The sequence below is a fragment of the Pollicipes pollicipes genome, unplaced genomic scaffold (assembly GCF_011947565.3).
Source record: "Pollicipes pollicipes isolate AB1234 unplaced genomic scaffold, Ppol_2.1 Scaffold_7231;HRSCAF=8579_pilon_pilon_pilon, whole genome shotgun sequence".
NCBI lineage: Eukaryota > Metazoa > Arthropoda > Thecostraca > Pollicipedomorpha > Pollicipedidae > Pollicipes > Pollicipes pollicipes.
In genome coordinates, this window is record NW_023597034.1 from 11,393,222 (window position 1) to 11,409,100 (window position 15,879).

The 15,879-nt window shown below is 52.9% G+C and overlaps 1 protein-coding gene across 1 annotated transcript in view; it reads right to left on the reverse strand.

Moving 5' to 3' along the window:
* Positions 1–15,629, reverse strand: part of LOC119109308 (dual oxidase) — a 65,015-nt gene extending 49,386 nt beyond the window's left edge. The window contains exon 1 of the mRNA XM_037232905.1: positions 15,497–15,629. Coding sequence (XP_037088800.1) covers positions 15,497–15,572 — 76 coding nt within the window. The 5' untranslated portion in view covers positions 15,573–15,629. The remainder of the gene's footprint in view (positions 1–15,496) is intronic.
* Positions 15,630–15,879: the final 250 nt, after the last annotated feature.

The following is a 15,879-nucleotide window of genomic DNA, read 5'->3' on the forward strand; positions in this document are numbered from 1 at the left end:
CCGCCTCTTTCATGCATAAGGTCGAAAGCAGCATTCGTCTCTATCAATGGCACGTGCATTTATAGATTCAAAAACTGTTATTACATGTTTGGCAGCACTGCCATGTAATTCCATGCGGAATATTTATTTTCATTTCCAGTGCCAAACCAAGTAAAGACCAAAACAAAAAAGGCCACGGTGGATATCTCACGGCTTTGATGGAGGAGTGATACCAATATCCATCGCATACGTACAATGCGCGAGCCACAAATTCCATTAAGGAGACCCATGCACCCCAACGTAAGGAAAGACACTTAACCTTGACATAACGTTGTCATCTGAACAGTGAAATTTGTGATAGTGTAACTACTCGTCATTAGCTCAAGGGTGCTGAAATGAGAATAACTGGCGACGTCGCGGTACGTCACTAATCGCTTAGCTGCCATAATGGTGCTGCGTTTTCATCCTGTCAGAGGCTAAGTTTCCGAGAGTGGTGGCTGATTCGTGATTTCGTTGACAGCGCAGGCAGCACAGGTCATGCCGACTTGAAGCCTACGTCGAAGCACGTAGAGCATCCTGGGTATGTGCGATTGGCCTCGAACATGACTCATTTCGTGATTGGCACAAAGATGGCATGGGATGGACAAAAATCTTTATACGATTGAGCTTCCGGATGCGGCAAATTAGAGGCAGGGCGCTCATTTTCACCAGCCTTTAGCAGACCTAGGTCATAATCGCAAAGCAAATAAAGGCCTGTAACTTCTAAACATGAGCACTGCACAATATCTTGACCAGTTTGCCTCTGACCTGTAAACATGAACTGCTTTGGAAGGGAGCGGCCCCTGACGACTTGGGAGCGCGCATTGGTAAGAGGTGAGCCTGATTAAGCAGGAGATCGGAGGGGCGCGCATATTCCTGTCACCTGACTCTCGGGCCTTCCGTCTTTGACTCTGATCATGCACCGCGCAATCGTTTTCGTAGACAACTTAACTGGTGAATACGAAACTCCGATTTCGTTCAAACTCGGCTTACCGTTAAGTCATGAGTTGCCCAAGATGACGGCCTTTTGTCCAACTTCAAGAACTATACAGATTTTGCAGCTCACTCGTTTTATAGAGTAAATATTAAAGAGAAAGAGAGGCCCTGTCTTTTTAGCGGCTGAAGCATGATAGCGGATCGGTGGCATTGGGTACGTATTGGGTGGTACGCATACGCTCAGCAGAGCTTGTTGCTTGTATCTTGAGCCCATCACCCAGGTGGAACCACTCCAGTTTAATGAAGAGCTCTACCCAGAGGTTTTTCATCGAATAAGACAGAAGAGGGATGTCGATGGTACTAAGCGAAGACTTGCAAAGGCCGCCCCGTGCTTGGTTCACACTTCCTGGTCGCGTACCAGCTGGCCGTTATGTGCATGGTAGTACCGATAAGCTTGTTCCGTCTTTAGGACTCGAACGCACAGCCAATAAACCTCCATTTTCCTACGTACCTAATCCTCTGGTCACGCGTACAGGCCATGTGCCAACAGGGTTAAATTCGACACTGTTTCTGTAGGCGGTGAGGTGAGCATGATATTCAAAGCTTCATTGCGCGTTTTTCTCTCTACTGTTTTAAGTAGGAGTTGACCCTGCTATCCAGAACTAAGTATCAGATGATTGCCAGATCTTTATTTTATCCATATTTTACTACGTGTAAGCTTTGTATTTATCTCCCTTGCAATTTATATAAACTTGAATTACACACGGTAAGGAAAACTATTGTAAACTGGCCCGTGTTGTGCTCTTTCCCGCCAACAGCAGAAACGCCGTGAGGCCGTTCGGCTGATGTCGACGAAGCGACCGACATGTTCACAAGGTCTGAGAAAGTTGCGTCACCGGCGGCGCTCAGCCGAACACAGCCACGCGCTCGACTCGCCGAGACGCCTCGGTGCCTCATCCGCACAGGGGCGGCGCTCAGCCGAACACAGCCACGCGCCCGAATCGCCGAGGCGTCTCGGTGCCTCATCCTGCGCAGGCACAGGGGCGGCGCTCCGAGGCCGCCACGCCGTTACGAAGTGGGAGACGCGGCCGGTAATGGAAACACTCATTTCTTTGTCGCACCGCAACCCTGGGCGGGCATTCACAATGGAACAAATGGTCGCTGGGACGGCGGCGGCGCTGCTGTCGAACGGTGCGCAGCTCCAATTATCGGTGGCACCGGCTGTCGTCGGCTAGGCGTCGGCCGGCACGCGGGCTCGTCTCCCGGCCGACTGGTACACCCGAACGTCTCCTCATCGCGGCCGGCCACGTTCCTAACACCGGCGGCTCCGTCTCCACATGGCACTCAACGCCCGCTGTGCGCAGCGGCGCCTCTCGCTGCCGCGATTAGCCTGGATCAGTTACGTCACGCATTACCCAGTGAGTTGTTACAAGCGGCGCGACGCACGCGTCTGAACACCGGCTGCTGGCCGAGCGCCAGTACCAGCGGCGGTCGCGCCGACAAGCCGGCGCCGACGCGGAGGGCTCCATCCTCCGCCGATCCGTTATCGTTTCCGCTTTCACCGGCGCCAACAGGCCGTCCGCGCACCAGTGTCCATACCGTGACATTTGGCGGTGGTGAGGCCGGTCGGCGCTGGCCGCCGGCGCTCCTCAGACGTCCGCGCCGCCGCCGGCCGCCGCCCGGCCGACCGAAATCGAAAGTGATCACGTGACGTGACGGGCGCGCGGCCGGCGGCGTCATGAGACGACCGCGCGCGCCGGCCACACCGCGTCCTCGGGCGGCCTTGGCAGAGGTACGTCGACACCCGACGGACATGCAATTGGGCGGGCGTGTATCCGGTGAACAGCAATTAGTGCTGTGGTAACATCGTCTAGGAACATCCAAAAATATGATGAGAGTTTGGGGTAATCTCAGAGATTATGAGAGTTTGGAGTAATCTCAGAGATGATGAGAGTTTGGGGTAATCTCAGAGATGATGAGAGTTTGGGGCAATCTCAAAGACCTGCCCGCCTGAAGAGAGGCTCCATTGTAGAAGATAAACATTGTATGGAGCGGCGCAAATACGTCGATGATTGGACTTCGTTACCAGCGAGACGCGACTTCCCTTCCAACTAAGCCCCACGATAACTAGAGTACGGAAGGATACCCGTTTACCTGTCCCATTCTTACCAGTACAGCGAGCATAACAGGTGTTGTAAGACGGGAGAACACCAATTGCCCTACTTTGCTAGATCCCATGATGTCATCCATTAGTTGGCCTGATGGCTTGACGGCCTGAACAGTCGCCTATCGCGTCACGGCGCGCTGGCGCTTCAAATCAAGATTGATAGTTCTTTCAATGTATGGGAAATTTGGCGCATCTGTCGCATGCGCATTGTGACCACCGCGTGTAAAGACTTTGTATCTTATTAGACCAGAACGTGCTGTTGGAAACGACCGCGCACTCTGCCGCAAGTTTTTGGTTTCAGGATTAACTAGCGTGCTCCCAGCAAGGAGCCCTCAGATCAGTCATATGTAATTTCTTATACAATAGACTTGCCAGGATGAGGACAAGCAAACATCAAAAGGTTTCGTTACATCTAACTGCCTTTGAAGATGTCTTTCGCTTTGAAACGCATCCCTTTCCTGGTACACCTGGGTTCCTTCTCCACAGACCGCCTATGCATCCCGCGGAACGAGCGTTGGCAGCGTTAGGGGGGGGGGGGGGGGGGTGTCGCGCCCGTCGCGCCCGACCCGGGCCTCAGATTGCGGTGCCGATCTAGCCGCCAAAGGTCAACCCCGCCCCTCTATCCGGGTGGGGCTAAATTACTGCTCCGCACCGACGGCCCCGGATGACGTCATGCCGCTGACGTCACAGAGGTGCGACCCTTGCAGGTCGTCAGCGAAGCAGCAGCCTAACTGTGGAGTCACTGGCAGACTTGTGGCGAGCAGCCATGTGATCGGGCCGCCAGCCGCCGAGCCGCCACCAGCCCAATGGGATATTATCGCTGGAAGTATGTTTGGTCTTGCCGTGCAAGTATGTGCTGGCGATACATTAAATGTATTTCAAATCATGATGTCAAGGCAGCGGTGAATCAGGAAAAACAAACAGCTTTTGACAAAGAGGCGTGCACGTTGTGATCAAAAACCATATAGCTTGCCGTTTTGTTTGAGACTGTAACTGTTCACTGGCACCAGGATGGAGAGCTGCTCCAGTAAAGTTGAGGATAAGCGAGCAGGCGATGGTTTTAATGTTGGCGTGGAATCTCCATATATTGTATGCCCAAGGAGAAGCCATCAATATTCAAGTGCGAAACCACAGCAATTTCATAAAAGCTGCCTGATCAGAGTCAGACCTACTTAGCAAATCTATATGCGGCCATCCACGAGGAGAACTGGAATATGCGAACACATTTGCGGGTTCACGCAGTGTTCAAGTTGGATACCCCTTGATCACTAACAAAACGGAAACAAGGGGATAAAATATGTGTTACACTACTGAGCTTCAGGCCCTCTTCACTCATTTCCTGAAGCTATGCTTTAAGGTTCTTAACGCATAGCGTTTAAAAAAGGTGAAGTTGAAAGCTCGTCAGTTTTGTAACTTGCTAAGTGCATTTGCGAGGAACATTATGCAAATAAATAAGCCCGCACTGTTGACGTTATTCCTTGTAGAACGTCCAGGAGAAAGAAGAGATAGACGTGCTGTTATTTCGGCTGCATGCCTGTATCAAAGCAAATATCATTAGCCGTATCACTCTCCTCAGCCTACCGCCAGCAGACAGGCCGGCTACTCATGTTCGCTGTGATGAAAGCATGTGGTCGGGATATAGATACATCTCCTTCCTTCCGGTTATTTTACGAGGACTAAGGCTACCAGCACCGTCTTATCTGCTTGCCATTTCTTAACAAGTCGTGTTTGTGCAGCCAATGGCACAGGATGCTGAAATCGCGATGGCAGCACACCGAAACTAATGGCTTATACAGATTCAAGCCCAAATAAGACGATGCTCGCTGCAATGGTGGCAAGGTATAACTTTTTCAGCTTTCTTTCGTTAAGCTGTTACTGCAGGCAATTTTCGGTAGGGTACTTGGGGATGTCCCCCTTCGCGTCTCAGTGATGAATTCGCTATGGTCTGATCGGAAGCATTGCTGCAGCACCACGATATAGAAATTAGGAAGGCTAATATCCAATTGGTATCTTTAAGTCATATACACATATTAACCAGTTAACTGGACGTCCATAAGTTGCGCTGTTAGGCAACTAGATAGCCAGTTCATAGTTTCAGCCCCTTTCCATAAAGCTAAGCGCATTCTTCGTCACACCGAATGCGAAAGGTGATATGGTTTATTCCAAGCTGATGGCGACATTTATAACCGGGTCAACTGCCGCTGCGCTCACACTGAAAAATAGAGAAACGACCGCATTTCGTGCGGCACAAAAGCTGACTCCTATTACGTCGCCGCTCGTCTCGGCGATGTCACAAGACCTGGACTCCTGCCATCTGACAGCCTGTCGGATCAGGTCGTCAATAATTGGCGGGCGACACGTAAAAACTGGCCGGCAGCGGGTGCCGCACGGGCTAGACACGACACAGCCGATGACAGACTGCTTTGGGAGGTCGGAATGCGCACCGACTGCAGGGGTCTGCAGGGTGAGCGGGGCGGCCACTCCCGTCCCGTTGCGTCCGTCCCGTCCCCGTCCCCGTCCCCGTCCCCGTCCCGTCCCCGTCCCCGTCCCCGTCCCCGTCCCCGTCCCCGTCCCCGTCCCCGTCCCCGTCCCCGTCCCGTTTCATTATATTCCATTCCGTGCCGTTCCGTTCCGTTCCGTTCCGTTCCGTTCCGTTCCGTTCCATTTCGTTCCGTTCACAGCCGACGTGTTAGGTTTGCGCCGTCGCCGTGAAATGGTGACCGTATCGCGCTTTACAACACGTCGTAAAAGAGTGTCGTTGATGGGGTAAAGAGGTGACCGCCCGTGAACTAAATACCACAACAGTGTTGGTGTGTTGGCCACTCGTGCGGCAGGCCTCCAAGCTCAAGGCACACGCGGGTCTGGCTTGCTCGTTACGGGCGTTGTAGAGCAAGATCAGGGGTGCACCAGCGATAAAAACCAGTGCCGCAAAGGAGCTGCGCTATATCTATGAACGCTCTGTTTCCTTAATCTGTTGACAAACCCACACCCCGCCCATTGAAGCTCAGTGAAGGAGCACTGATTGATCTCACGCCACCAACACAAAAAGGTCGCGGCTGTTGTGGTGTGTCTGGGCAGCAGGCAACGCGCGGTCTCCTGATGGGAGGGGCAATAATGGTTTTCTGCATGGGCCGGTGTGAGCTAGACAAAAACGGCGGCAAAACCAGGGGCGACGACAAGGTGCCTCAACTTACGAGGGAAATACGAGGCGGTACCGAGTACCTAGAGGCGAGACGAGACAAGGCACTGTGGCACGGCACACAAGACGAGACAAGGCACTGTGGCACGGCACACAAGACGAGACAAGGCACTGTGGCACGGCACACAAGACGAGACAAGGCACTGTGGCACGGCACACAAGACGAGACAAGGCACTGTGGCACGGCACACAAGACGAGACAAGGCACTGTGGCACGGCACACAAGACGAGACAAGGCACTGTGGCACGGCACACAAGACGCCGGGGGCCCGAGCCGCCCGGAACTGGCCCGGACCCAGGTGCTCGCTGGGGCGCCGTCCTTGCAGAGCTGAAGGCTGCATTCCGGAGCAGATCGTATCTGTCGGCCGTGGCGGGCGGAGCCAGAGGAGAGGAAGGTCCCGGCCGGCAGGCAGGCAGCAGCGGGGCCTAGAGCACCACATCGGTTGACTGACGGCAGGCAGACGGCCGCCGCCGCTACCACCACCGCCGCCAGCTCTCTTGCTATCTATCTGGTTCATCGCCGGACGAAAGTGAGAAGTCCCGTCTGGCCTGCTCGGCACCCAATCGCTAGGGAACACCTGGTCTTGCTGACGGTGGCACAGCCTCGACCTGGAACCACCCAACTGCGTCTCTAGTCACTTACCCCCATTCCTGTCGACGAAGTGTGGTCGTGCTCCCCACGCTCTCTGCCCTCCCTGAAACTGGGGGATCGCAGACTGACCACCACCGACATCTGTGGCACGGTGCCGACACCGTGAGGTCCAATGTCCAACTGCTCTCACAGAGTCTGCCCTGCACCATCCGCCGCGGCCCGATTGCCCTGCCCCGGCCGAGTGAGGCCCTGGGCCGTCCAAGATCGTGCCGAGGAGCGGTCGGAGACGATCTCGTGCACCACCCACGGCGGTCGGAGACGATCTCGAGCGCCACCCACGGCGTCACGACAGGCCGCTCCGCCCTATCGCGCTATCTGCTGCGGGTCACGATCGGCTCTTGAGGCCCAGCCCGTCCCGCGCCCGTCCCGAGCTCGTCCCAGGCTCGTCTGGAGCTCTTGGGCCCTGCTCAGCTTGGCGCCGGCCCTGTCAGTCCGGTCCACAGACGGCCACGGGCGCCGAGCAGAGCGTGCGCGCGCTGCGCCGTTCAGTGACGCGTGACGCCGCGCGCGCACCGAGCTGCGGACCCGTGGCATCTGCAGAAGCCTCGAGCTCTGCGCTCGGCAATGCGAGTTTGGCCTTTATCAGCGCACGGGTCACGTCTCCGGCGTTAATCGCGCCGCACCGCGATACGGCACCCACAGTGGACATCGTAATGACTTCTGACGAAAGAGAAGTTATCGAGAGGGCAGGTCACGGAGGAGGCGTGCGCACGTGAGATATTAACCACAACCAAAGGTTTTGTATAACATTTTGACATCCTTGCTCACTTCAGAAGCAAGAGTTTTTGTTAAATCCCATCTAATGCTATGGCACCTGGCAGCTTTTCACCATGCCCCACGGCGTACGTAAAGGGATGACATGGGCCACAGCATGTGCGTGACTGGTGACGCGGAAAGAAGCATATGAGTCATTTCGGCTACATCGCTGACTGATGGGCAGGTGGAAAATACCATCCGATGGTGATGCATAAAGGAAGGTGTGGGCAGGGTCTCGCAGAACGCAGTCAATGACGTCAATATCGAGGTCAAGCTCCCGGTTTGTTCCAAGTTACCCTTGGAGAAGGGTGTGGTCCCGGGTGGGGATTTCGCAACCGGAATGAGGTGGGAGACCATCTGACTTCACCTTGGAACGCTGTTTTCCTGCAGGGTGACAAAGTAAATCGCACCTGTCACTGATTATGTGAACAAAGCTGCAGCCTAAATTTGAAACCACGGATGATGAAAAGAACATGCCACAAATTCAGTGCTTCTTGATCTTCACTTGATTAGTTTTCACATCCTTTAGAGACAACCAAAGCCCGAATGGTTTACCGGATCCTGTGACTCACGGATTTCGCATAACGCCAAGATCACGCCTCTCAGCTGGCGAGGAATGACAAGATCACTCCTCTCAGTTGGCGAGGCCTCGTTGACGAGACAAATATCCCGCTAGCGCAATGGCATCGCCGCCACCGGGTCCATCCAGCAGGCGGAGACACGTCATGCGCAGACCTGAGGTCGGGCCAGACTCAGACCACCTGCCGCATGACCTGACCTAACCTGTCTGGCCTAACCCCACAGGCAAGACTGCCATCTCACTCGGCCTGGAGACGCCTGGGGCGCAGTGGCGGCGCCTGGCAACGTGCCAGGCGGTGCGGGGACGCCACGGACAAGCACGGTCCGTCGACGGACGCGCTCCAGGTCGGCTGGGTTCTGGCTGGCGTGGGTCGGCAAGGCACAAGTTTTGAGAACGTTCCTTTTATCCGGCTAACACTGCGCCCGGACCGGCACTGCCATGCATGAACATTCTACGCCAGTGAACTGATGGTCTACGGGTGAACCACTGCCTGTGGGATAACGGGTGGCCCAGGGTCTTCTGAACTCACAGCCTCCTGCTCAGATGATTCGGTGGCCTCACGTCAACAATCTGGAGCGCTCATTCAACGGCAGTGACTCGGACTTAAGACGTGACAGTCGTTGCGGTGCGAACCAGCGGCCCGGCATTGGTTCACAGCCAGGGTATCAATGCGAAACTCACAAAGACAAGGGGTCAGATTTAACAAGATGGAAGTCGAACGACGGAGGAATGGCGTCATATCTCTATATGGGGAGAAACATTGTAGCGAACGGCATTCAACCGCAGGAGAAAGTCTTCAGCTTTTCGAAGTCCCCTACACGCAGACTCAAATACACGTCTGAGTTCGAGATTATAGAGCTTATGCGCGACTACACAACTTAAGACATCGATGTACTGATATATGTAACCATAGCCAATGAGATCGCCGGATATATCCACAGGCTAGAAGCATCGTGGTGACATAGCCATCACTCCGGTGGGGGTGCCAGGGAGTGGTGAAGCATTGCACAAATCACCGCGCGGCGAAAAAATGCATTAGGATTTCAGAGTCATTAGAAATTGGGTCAGTTCTAGCTGTCCCGCGCTCTTCATTCTGTAAGTCCCATACCCCACTCGCGAATCCTGCCCTTCCCTGCCTACCCCTGGCTTGCGAGAGTAAAAACCCTGACCTTCGATGTGTGTGCTCTTTGGAACTGTTATGACGGGATCCAGCTAACCTACGGGCCAGCATGCCCGTATTGATTTGATACATGAGCCCCATCATGCAGGGCATGCTTGAGCAAATGCACGATGTATACAGCGCCGTGTCACGTTGACGGACCCGCAGGCCGAGGGTCAAGGAGGGACCCAAGCCGGTCTATTTGCACTGCACGTCACTGGAGAACGCCACTATATATCGTGACAGCGAGTGATCTTTCTTGGAACCATAGCAGCAAAAGTCTGATATCATATCACTTTCCCCGGTCTGTCCTATTCGTCACCATTTTGGCTCCGCTTGGTCTTACTCGCCGCTGGAGCAGTGCCATGAACATGTCATTTTTCGAGGGCTGATTTATTCATGCCTTCAGTATATACCATACAATATCCCGTGCATCCTTGTTTTCTCTGGATGTTTCAATGGCAGCCGTTCTGGCTGACAATGAACTGGCTGCGAGGCGCGCAGTCACACCTCAGCACAAGGAGGAGAAATCGCAACGGTTAGGCTCATTCGCTACGGTAATCCGACGTGAAAAACCGCTCTGGCCATCCAGGCGTGTGAAATAGGCAAATCCGAGCCGCGCCAGGAATGCCGCGATCCGGACATGAAGTGGCGTGACGCGTGGCGATATGAATACGGTCCACTGGGGCACGAATTGGCCAACAACGGCTTCTGGGCGGGCCCAAGCTACAGGCGCGCATTCGCTGATCTGACCCAACTATTGCGCGCAGACATCACTTTTCACACAATTTACATCGCCCTTGGTTGTGGCAATCCCACAGAATTGCTGTCGGCCTTGTTTTGTAACTAGAAAACATCCATGGCATGGCTACTGTTCAGAGGCTGTGAAACCGGACCAGGATCACATGAGCCTCTTTCAACCCCTTTGACACGACTCCTCATGACTGATTATTCGTGGAAACAAATGTAGGATTAATATTGGATGACGGTTTTTTGATGCAATGCCTGTTAACGACATAAATCCAATGTATATCGATATATTATTAATTGGTCTGCAACAAGATAGCCACTGTTCAGGAAAACACTATCTGTATTTTAAAAATGTTCTGTTGTGGCAGTGTTGTGAAAGGAATAGACCTTTGTATCCAACTGTTCTCACTTAGTTTAGCAAAAGCACGCTCCTGGCTAATCTGAAGGTGAAATATCGACTTGCAAATGAAAACAGTCATTCGGTCACCAAAAATAACAAATAATGACATCTCTACGTATGGGAAGGTGAAAATTATTGCCAGCGTCGATTGTTTCAAGCGATCTCAAAGTATTTCGCAAGTCTTCGAGCGGTTATCACGTGCATATGTAAAAAGTACAGGGTTCACCACGAGAGTGGACGGATCTAATTCATCCATACTTAAGACATTGATTTGCTTTGTAACATGAATAATGCATCGATGTAAAGAGCATTCGATGCCATTTTGTACCCGACCACCAGGCTCTCCACGCCCTTCTTGACTAGGACAGTGTATCACGTGTTCCATGCGAACCTTACCTCGCTCCAGGCATTGTAACGCACGACCTTTTGCTACCAAAATAACGCCACAATATGTTTTAGGTCCATGATAGTTTTTCAGCTCTATGAGTATATCTGCAACTCCAAATACCCCAACGGAAAGAAACATGTAGGACTAAAATCAAGGAAATGTGCGCGTGGGTTATTTGGTTACTTCAGCAGACTCAGTTTCGGTCCAACCCACTGTCTGGGCCACTATTTCGTCTTCTTCGACAAGTGTGCCGTCACCGTATCCTGCTGAAGTCTCTAGCGTAGCAGTTTTTTATGGCAAACTTTCGCAAAGCCACCCAGAACTTGTAAGGGTTCGTTAAGTACCGTTTAGCCATTGCAGTCAGTGTAGCTCTCAGCTGTCCTGCACCCTGATGGGCCAGTGACGCCTCAAGTGTTGATGGAGCACCAGGTGGTGCACTTTCCACTGTGCAGTGGTGCTTTGCGAGCCCTATTGGGGGTCGCGGGAGGCTGAGAACGATGGTTCTGGATGCTTGCTTACCGTCCAAATGAAGGCGGGCCTTTTCGGCAAACTGATCAACGCGCGAGCGGTTAGAGCCGCACCATCGAAAAAACGAGCCACTCTGGCCCATGCGCGCGTCATAATCGGCTAGTGACAGCTTATGATGTAAGCATGAGAACAGAGTGAGCTGTTGTCTTGCACGGTGGTCTTACTGCAGCCTATTCCTTCCCGGGCCGACGGACGGATTGATAGGGGTTTCGCAGCAAGACCTGCCTTGCTTTTGCAATCTCTGTCGGGATTTGTTTGGCTCGTTTCCTTGGACTAGATTTACCAGCTTTACTGCTCTTCGAAGGGTTTTACTTGTGACACTGAACCTAATTTCTCGTGTTAACTGTTTTGAGGGTGTGTTTGAAGTGGCGTTTTGCCGTCGGGTGATGAAGGCTGATTTTGCTCTGTGGTACCATTTTACTACCTGTGCCTTCTAATCTACGGTGTACGTAAAGATGGTCTCTCGATAGTGATTTAAGTATGAAACAGAATATCATTACGACGGCATTCAGAAAAGTCCCGTGGATCATGTTGTCGCTTCGTAGGAGGGCCGCTATTCCAGGAGAAAATCTGTCCATTTCTTGGGGGGAGGGGGGAAGGAGCTCCCGGTATTAAGAACTGAGCTGGACTCAGATGCATGTCTTTGAAAGAAGCATCGCCAGAACAATTTTGGAATCAGGTATTCACGTATAATTAGTACAGTCGCGCTTCATTCATTTTTCGATCAGGATTGTTCTGGAAATCCGATGCCGTGGAAAATAACTGGAACAGCCAGAGAAGAAAAGGAAAAGTGGGAAATCAAACTTAACGGGGTCGCCTCCCGCCGTTCTTTCCGAGGAGAACAGCTGCTCGGCTTTAGGGCCTGGAACAGGCACGTACGTCAGAGCAGGAGCCAGCCGTCCGGAGCGGCCGGAGTAACACAAGTGGGGCAGGAGTGCAGATATTATGACTGCTGAAGGGTACGCATCACTGCACGCTCCGCAGAGAACCCAGGCGATGGAGCAAACGCTAGGTGCATGCAATCTAATTTGTAAACGACATCAGTCGAAAATGTAGGCAGGCGCATGTTCGTAAAACCAATGAGCCAAAGGATGGTCAAACCCTATGAAGAGTGAGCCACTGAAGTGCTCATGGTCAGGGACGCCAACACGATATATGTGTATATATATATATATATATATATATATATATATATATATATATATATATATATATATATGAATTATAGCTGTAGGCAAAAGTACACCACCGAAGCGGTCCTGCGATGGCGAATGCAGAAACGACACGGTGGGTGTCAGTCGTGCGGAACGAGACGAGACAGCGAGTCATCCACATTGGATACCGTGTCACCGTAAGTGCCAAAATATGCATGCGATTTATTTCATCCGATAATGGGTGGTGTGTAGCAGATGTCATTGCGGCATTTCCTAACCAGGATTCAGCATCCCGCATTCAAACAACGGTAAACAAACCCGTTCACAGCAGTGTGGGCCTTTGACACCAATAGATAACTTGAGGAGATAGTGGATGCTTGACGGCTTCATGCTCCATAAAATAAATCTGAGTGCATGACAACAGTGTCTCCAACAGTGTTACGTGGTAAAAACAAGAACATATATATCCTTTCTCCGGACCTTTTTCTCGTTTGTCCGGCCCGTGCGTTATTTGTTCCCTCAGCGCGGGCCAGACGCGAATTGGGTCTGAACGTTCTGCTGCATTGACCAACTACCAGCGCGCTGAACATCACGTGGCGTTGCGACACAAAACGAGCCGGTGATAAAGCACAAAAAAGTTGTCAAATTCGGTAACGAACGCGTTCATTACCTTCATGGACTCCATGGCCGCCGCTGCCAGCTGCGTAATCCCGAGGCGCGTGCTCTGAAGGTTGCCCTAGCGTGGACGCCATGGTCGGAGCGGATTTTAACGCGCCATCAGCGGCCATGACAATGACTGATGGTAATGATAATGTCTCGGTCAGACGGGCGGCCGCGCAGGCACCGCTCGCTCAAAGCTCCTATCGGTGTAACGGGCCGCGCGCGAGTTTTCTCGGTGGCAACTCTGGACATCCCAAGCCGCTAAGGAACGATCTGAAAAACGATTCCTCTCCCTTATAAATCCGCGTGAGACAGCCATACATGTGCGGGAAAAAACACTGCCTGAGGTGCATAACGGATGTCCAGCCCCGAAGACACCGAAAACGTACCACTACAATCTCTTGACAGAACTGAATGTCAAACTGTTCGTGCACGCTAGGGTAGAGAGTAGACACTGCATGAGCGATATCCTTGAGCGTGGTGAGATATATTCCAACATACAACCTGTCGGGTTGCAAACGTGAGGATTTCACAACCTGAGATAATCTTTCCGACCACGTCTCTCAAAGTGCACTAAGTTTGTGACGCGAGGGCTCACGCAACAAGACGGTCACCTGCTCTTGAAGTATTAACACGCGCTCGGGTGGGGGTCAAAATGATCCACTCGAAGGTTTTCCCGGAATGGTTTCTGAACGGCGCGGTGTAGCCGTGCCAATCTTTACATAGCTGTAGAAAATTGAATAGTGGATCGTCTGACATCAGTAATTTAGATGCACCTTGTAAGGTCGTTGACCTATGGTAGGTCAAAGTCAGGCCATGGTTTCAGCGAAGGCACGTTCTAGGGCATTGTTCAATCCGATCAAACAACGGAGTGTTAGACAAAGCCAGACATCTCTGAGATGCTTTCTTAGGCAACACAACAATTGAATAAGCAAATAGCATTGACCTAAGGTCAGTCATGAAGGTCAGACCAAGGTCAAAGCCAACTTGTTTTATTACTCTCGAGTTTGCTGTATGGGATGGTTTCTGGCGCTCATTTCAAATATACTGATCGCTGGAACCGCATTACACACCTTCCATGGACTTCTCATACGTAAGAATAGGTCACTGACCTGAAATGACTCAGGTCAACAGTTTGTTTTTAGGCACATACTGCCTAGCGTAATCTTTGTCCCTTTTCCAAGTGCAAAACTCAAAACAGTCTTACATTATTTCGGTCATCATGATCTTTAACAAGTCTAAAAAGGTCACTGACCTCAAGTGAGCGTGTGGCATTTTTCACAGAACAGTTGCCTAGGTTCTAGGGACCCTTTGGAGACCAATCTGGAATTCGGCATTGTTTGACCTTATTTGACCCAAAGATCATAGCCTAGGAACCTCAAACTTGGACCTAAGAGAGTTCACGTACAGGTCGACACATTCTGTGAATTTGGTGTCTAGCTCTCTTAGTTTCCGAGATCTCAGTGGGTTAAATTAACCCCCGCCCGAGTCAACGGTATCCAACCGGCCATCCGGGCGCGTGTTAATAAACATCATCTTCATTGTCGAAAATAGTTTCGTGCAGGTGTTCAATTGACCAAAAACTGTGAAACCTAAACACACAGCTTCCAAGCACCAACTAAAGCGACGCAACCGTACTGGAGGTACCACGCACACTTTAAAGAGACGGCCGCAGAACACATTTCTCCGGAAGCGCATACTACAAGACGTCCAGGGTACGCCTCACACAGGTCGAAGTGGCAAATGAATAGCATTCTCCAGGGGAAGAGTTTTTCAATGACCGGGTGAAACATGGCTTGCCACAGGAGGCTTTCAATGACCGGGACTTAGGACGCTCCTTGCCGTGGCCCGGAGATTAACAGTATACACGTGACGACGCGGTTAGAGAGGCGGTCCACGCCGCCGCTCGCGCTGTCGGCGAGGCCGCTTACGCCACCACGGCACCAGTGGCTGGCGGGCCGGAACGCGCCCCAGCTAGCTGGCGCTGGCTCCGTGACAAAACCGCCCCAGCTCCCCACTGCTCCCCCCAGGGGTGCTCAGTGCCGGTTGGGGGCAGTCATCCCAGCCGCCCCAGCGCTCATGCCGCCGCCGCCCCCAGCGGCGCCGCCCCAGGAGGCCTGCCGTTCCTCGCGCGCCTCACCCGGCTTACCTTGGCCGCGTCCCGCGCTGAGCGATCCGAGCACAATGCCACAAAAGAGCCATCGCAGTAGGGTCCTGTTTCGCATGGCGGCGCCGTCACCCGCTGGCCGGTCACACCGCTGGCCCGCGCGCGCTGCCCGCCCGCCGACACCGCGCTGACTGCCTGGCTGGCCGGCCGCCGCGCGCGGCCTGACCGTGACGTAACCGGCCGCCTGGAACACGACCAATCGCCGCGTCAGACGTCACTGCACCACTTCTGACGTCAGCCGTGCCTGAATGGCGGGAGCAGCCCGCTGACCTTGCACGAGGTCAGAAGCCAGGGGTCGAGCGGGGTTGGGCCGCGGTCGGGCGGGGTGTGACCGTCCCGGACCGTGCAGCTCAGATGGCCTGTAG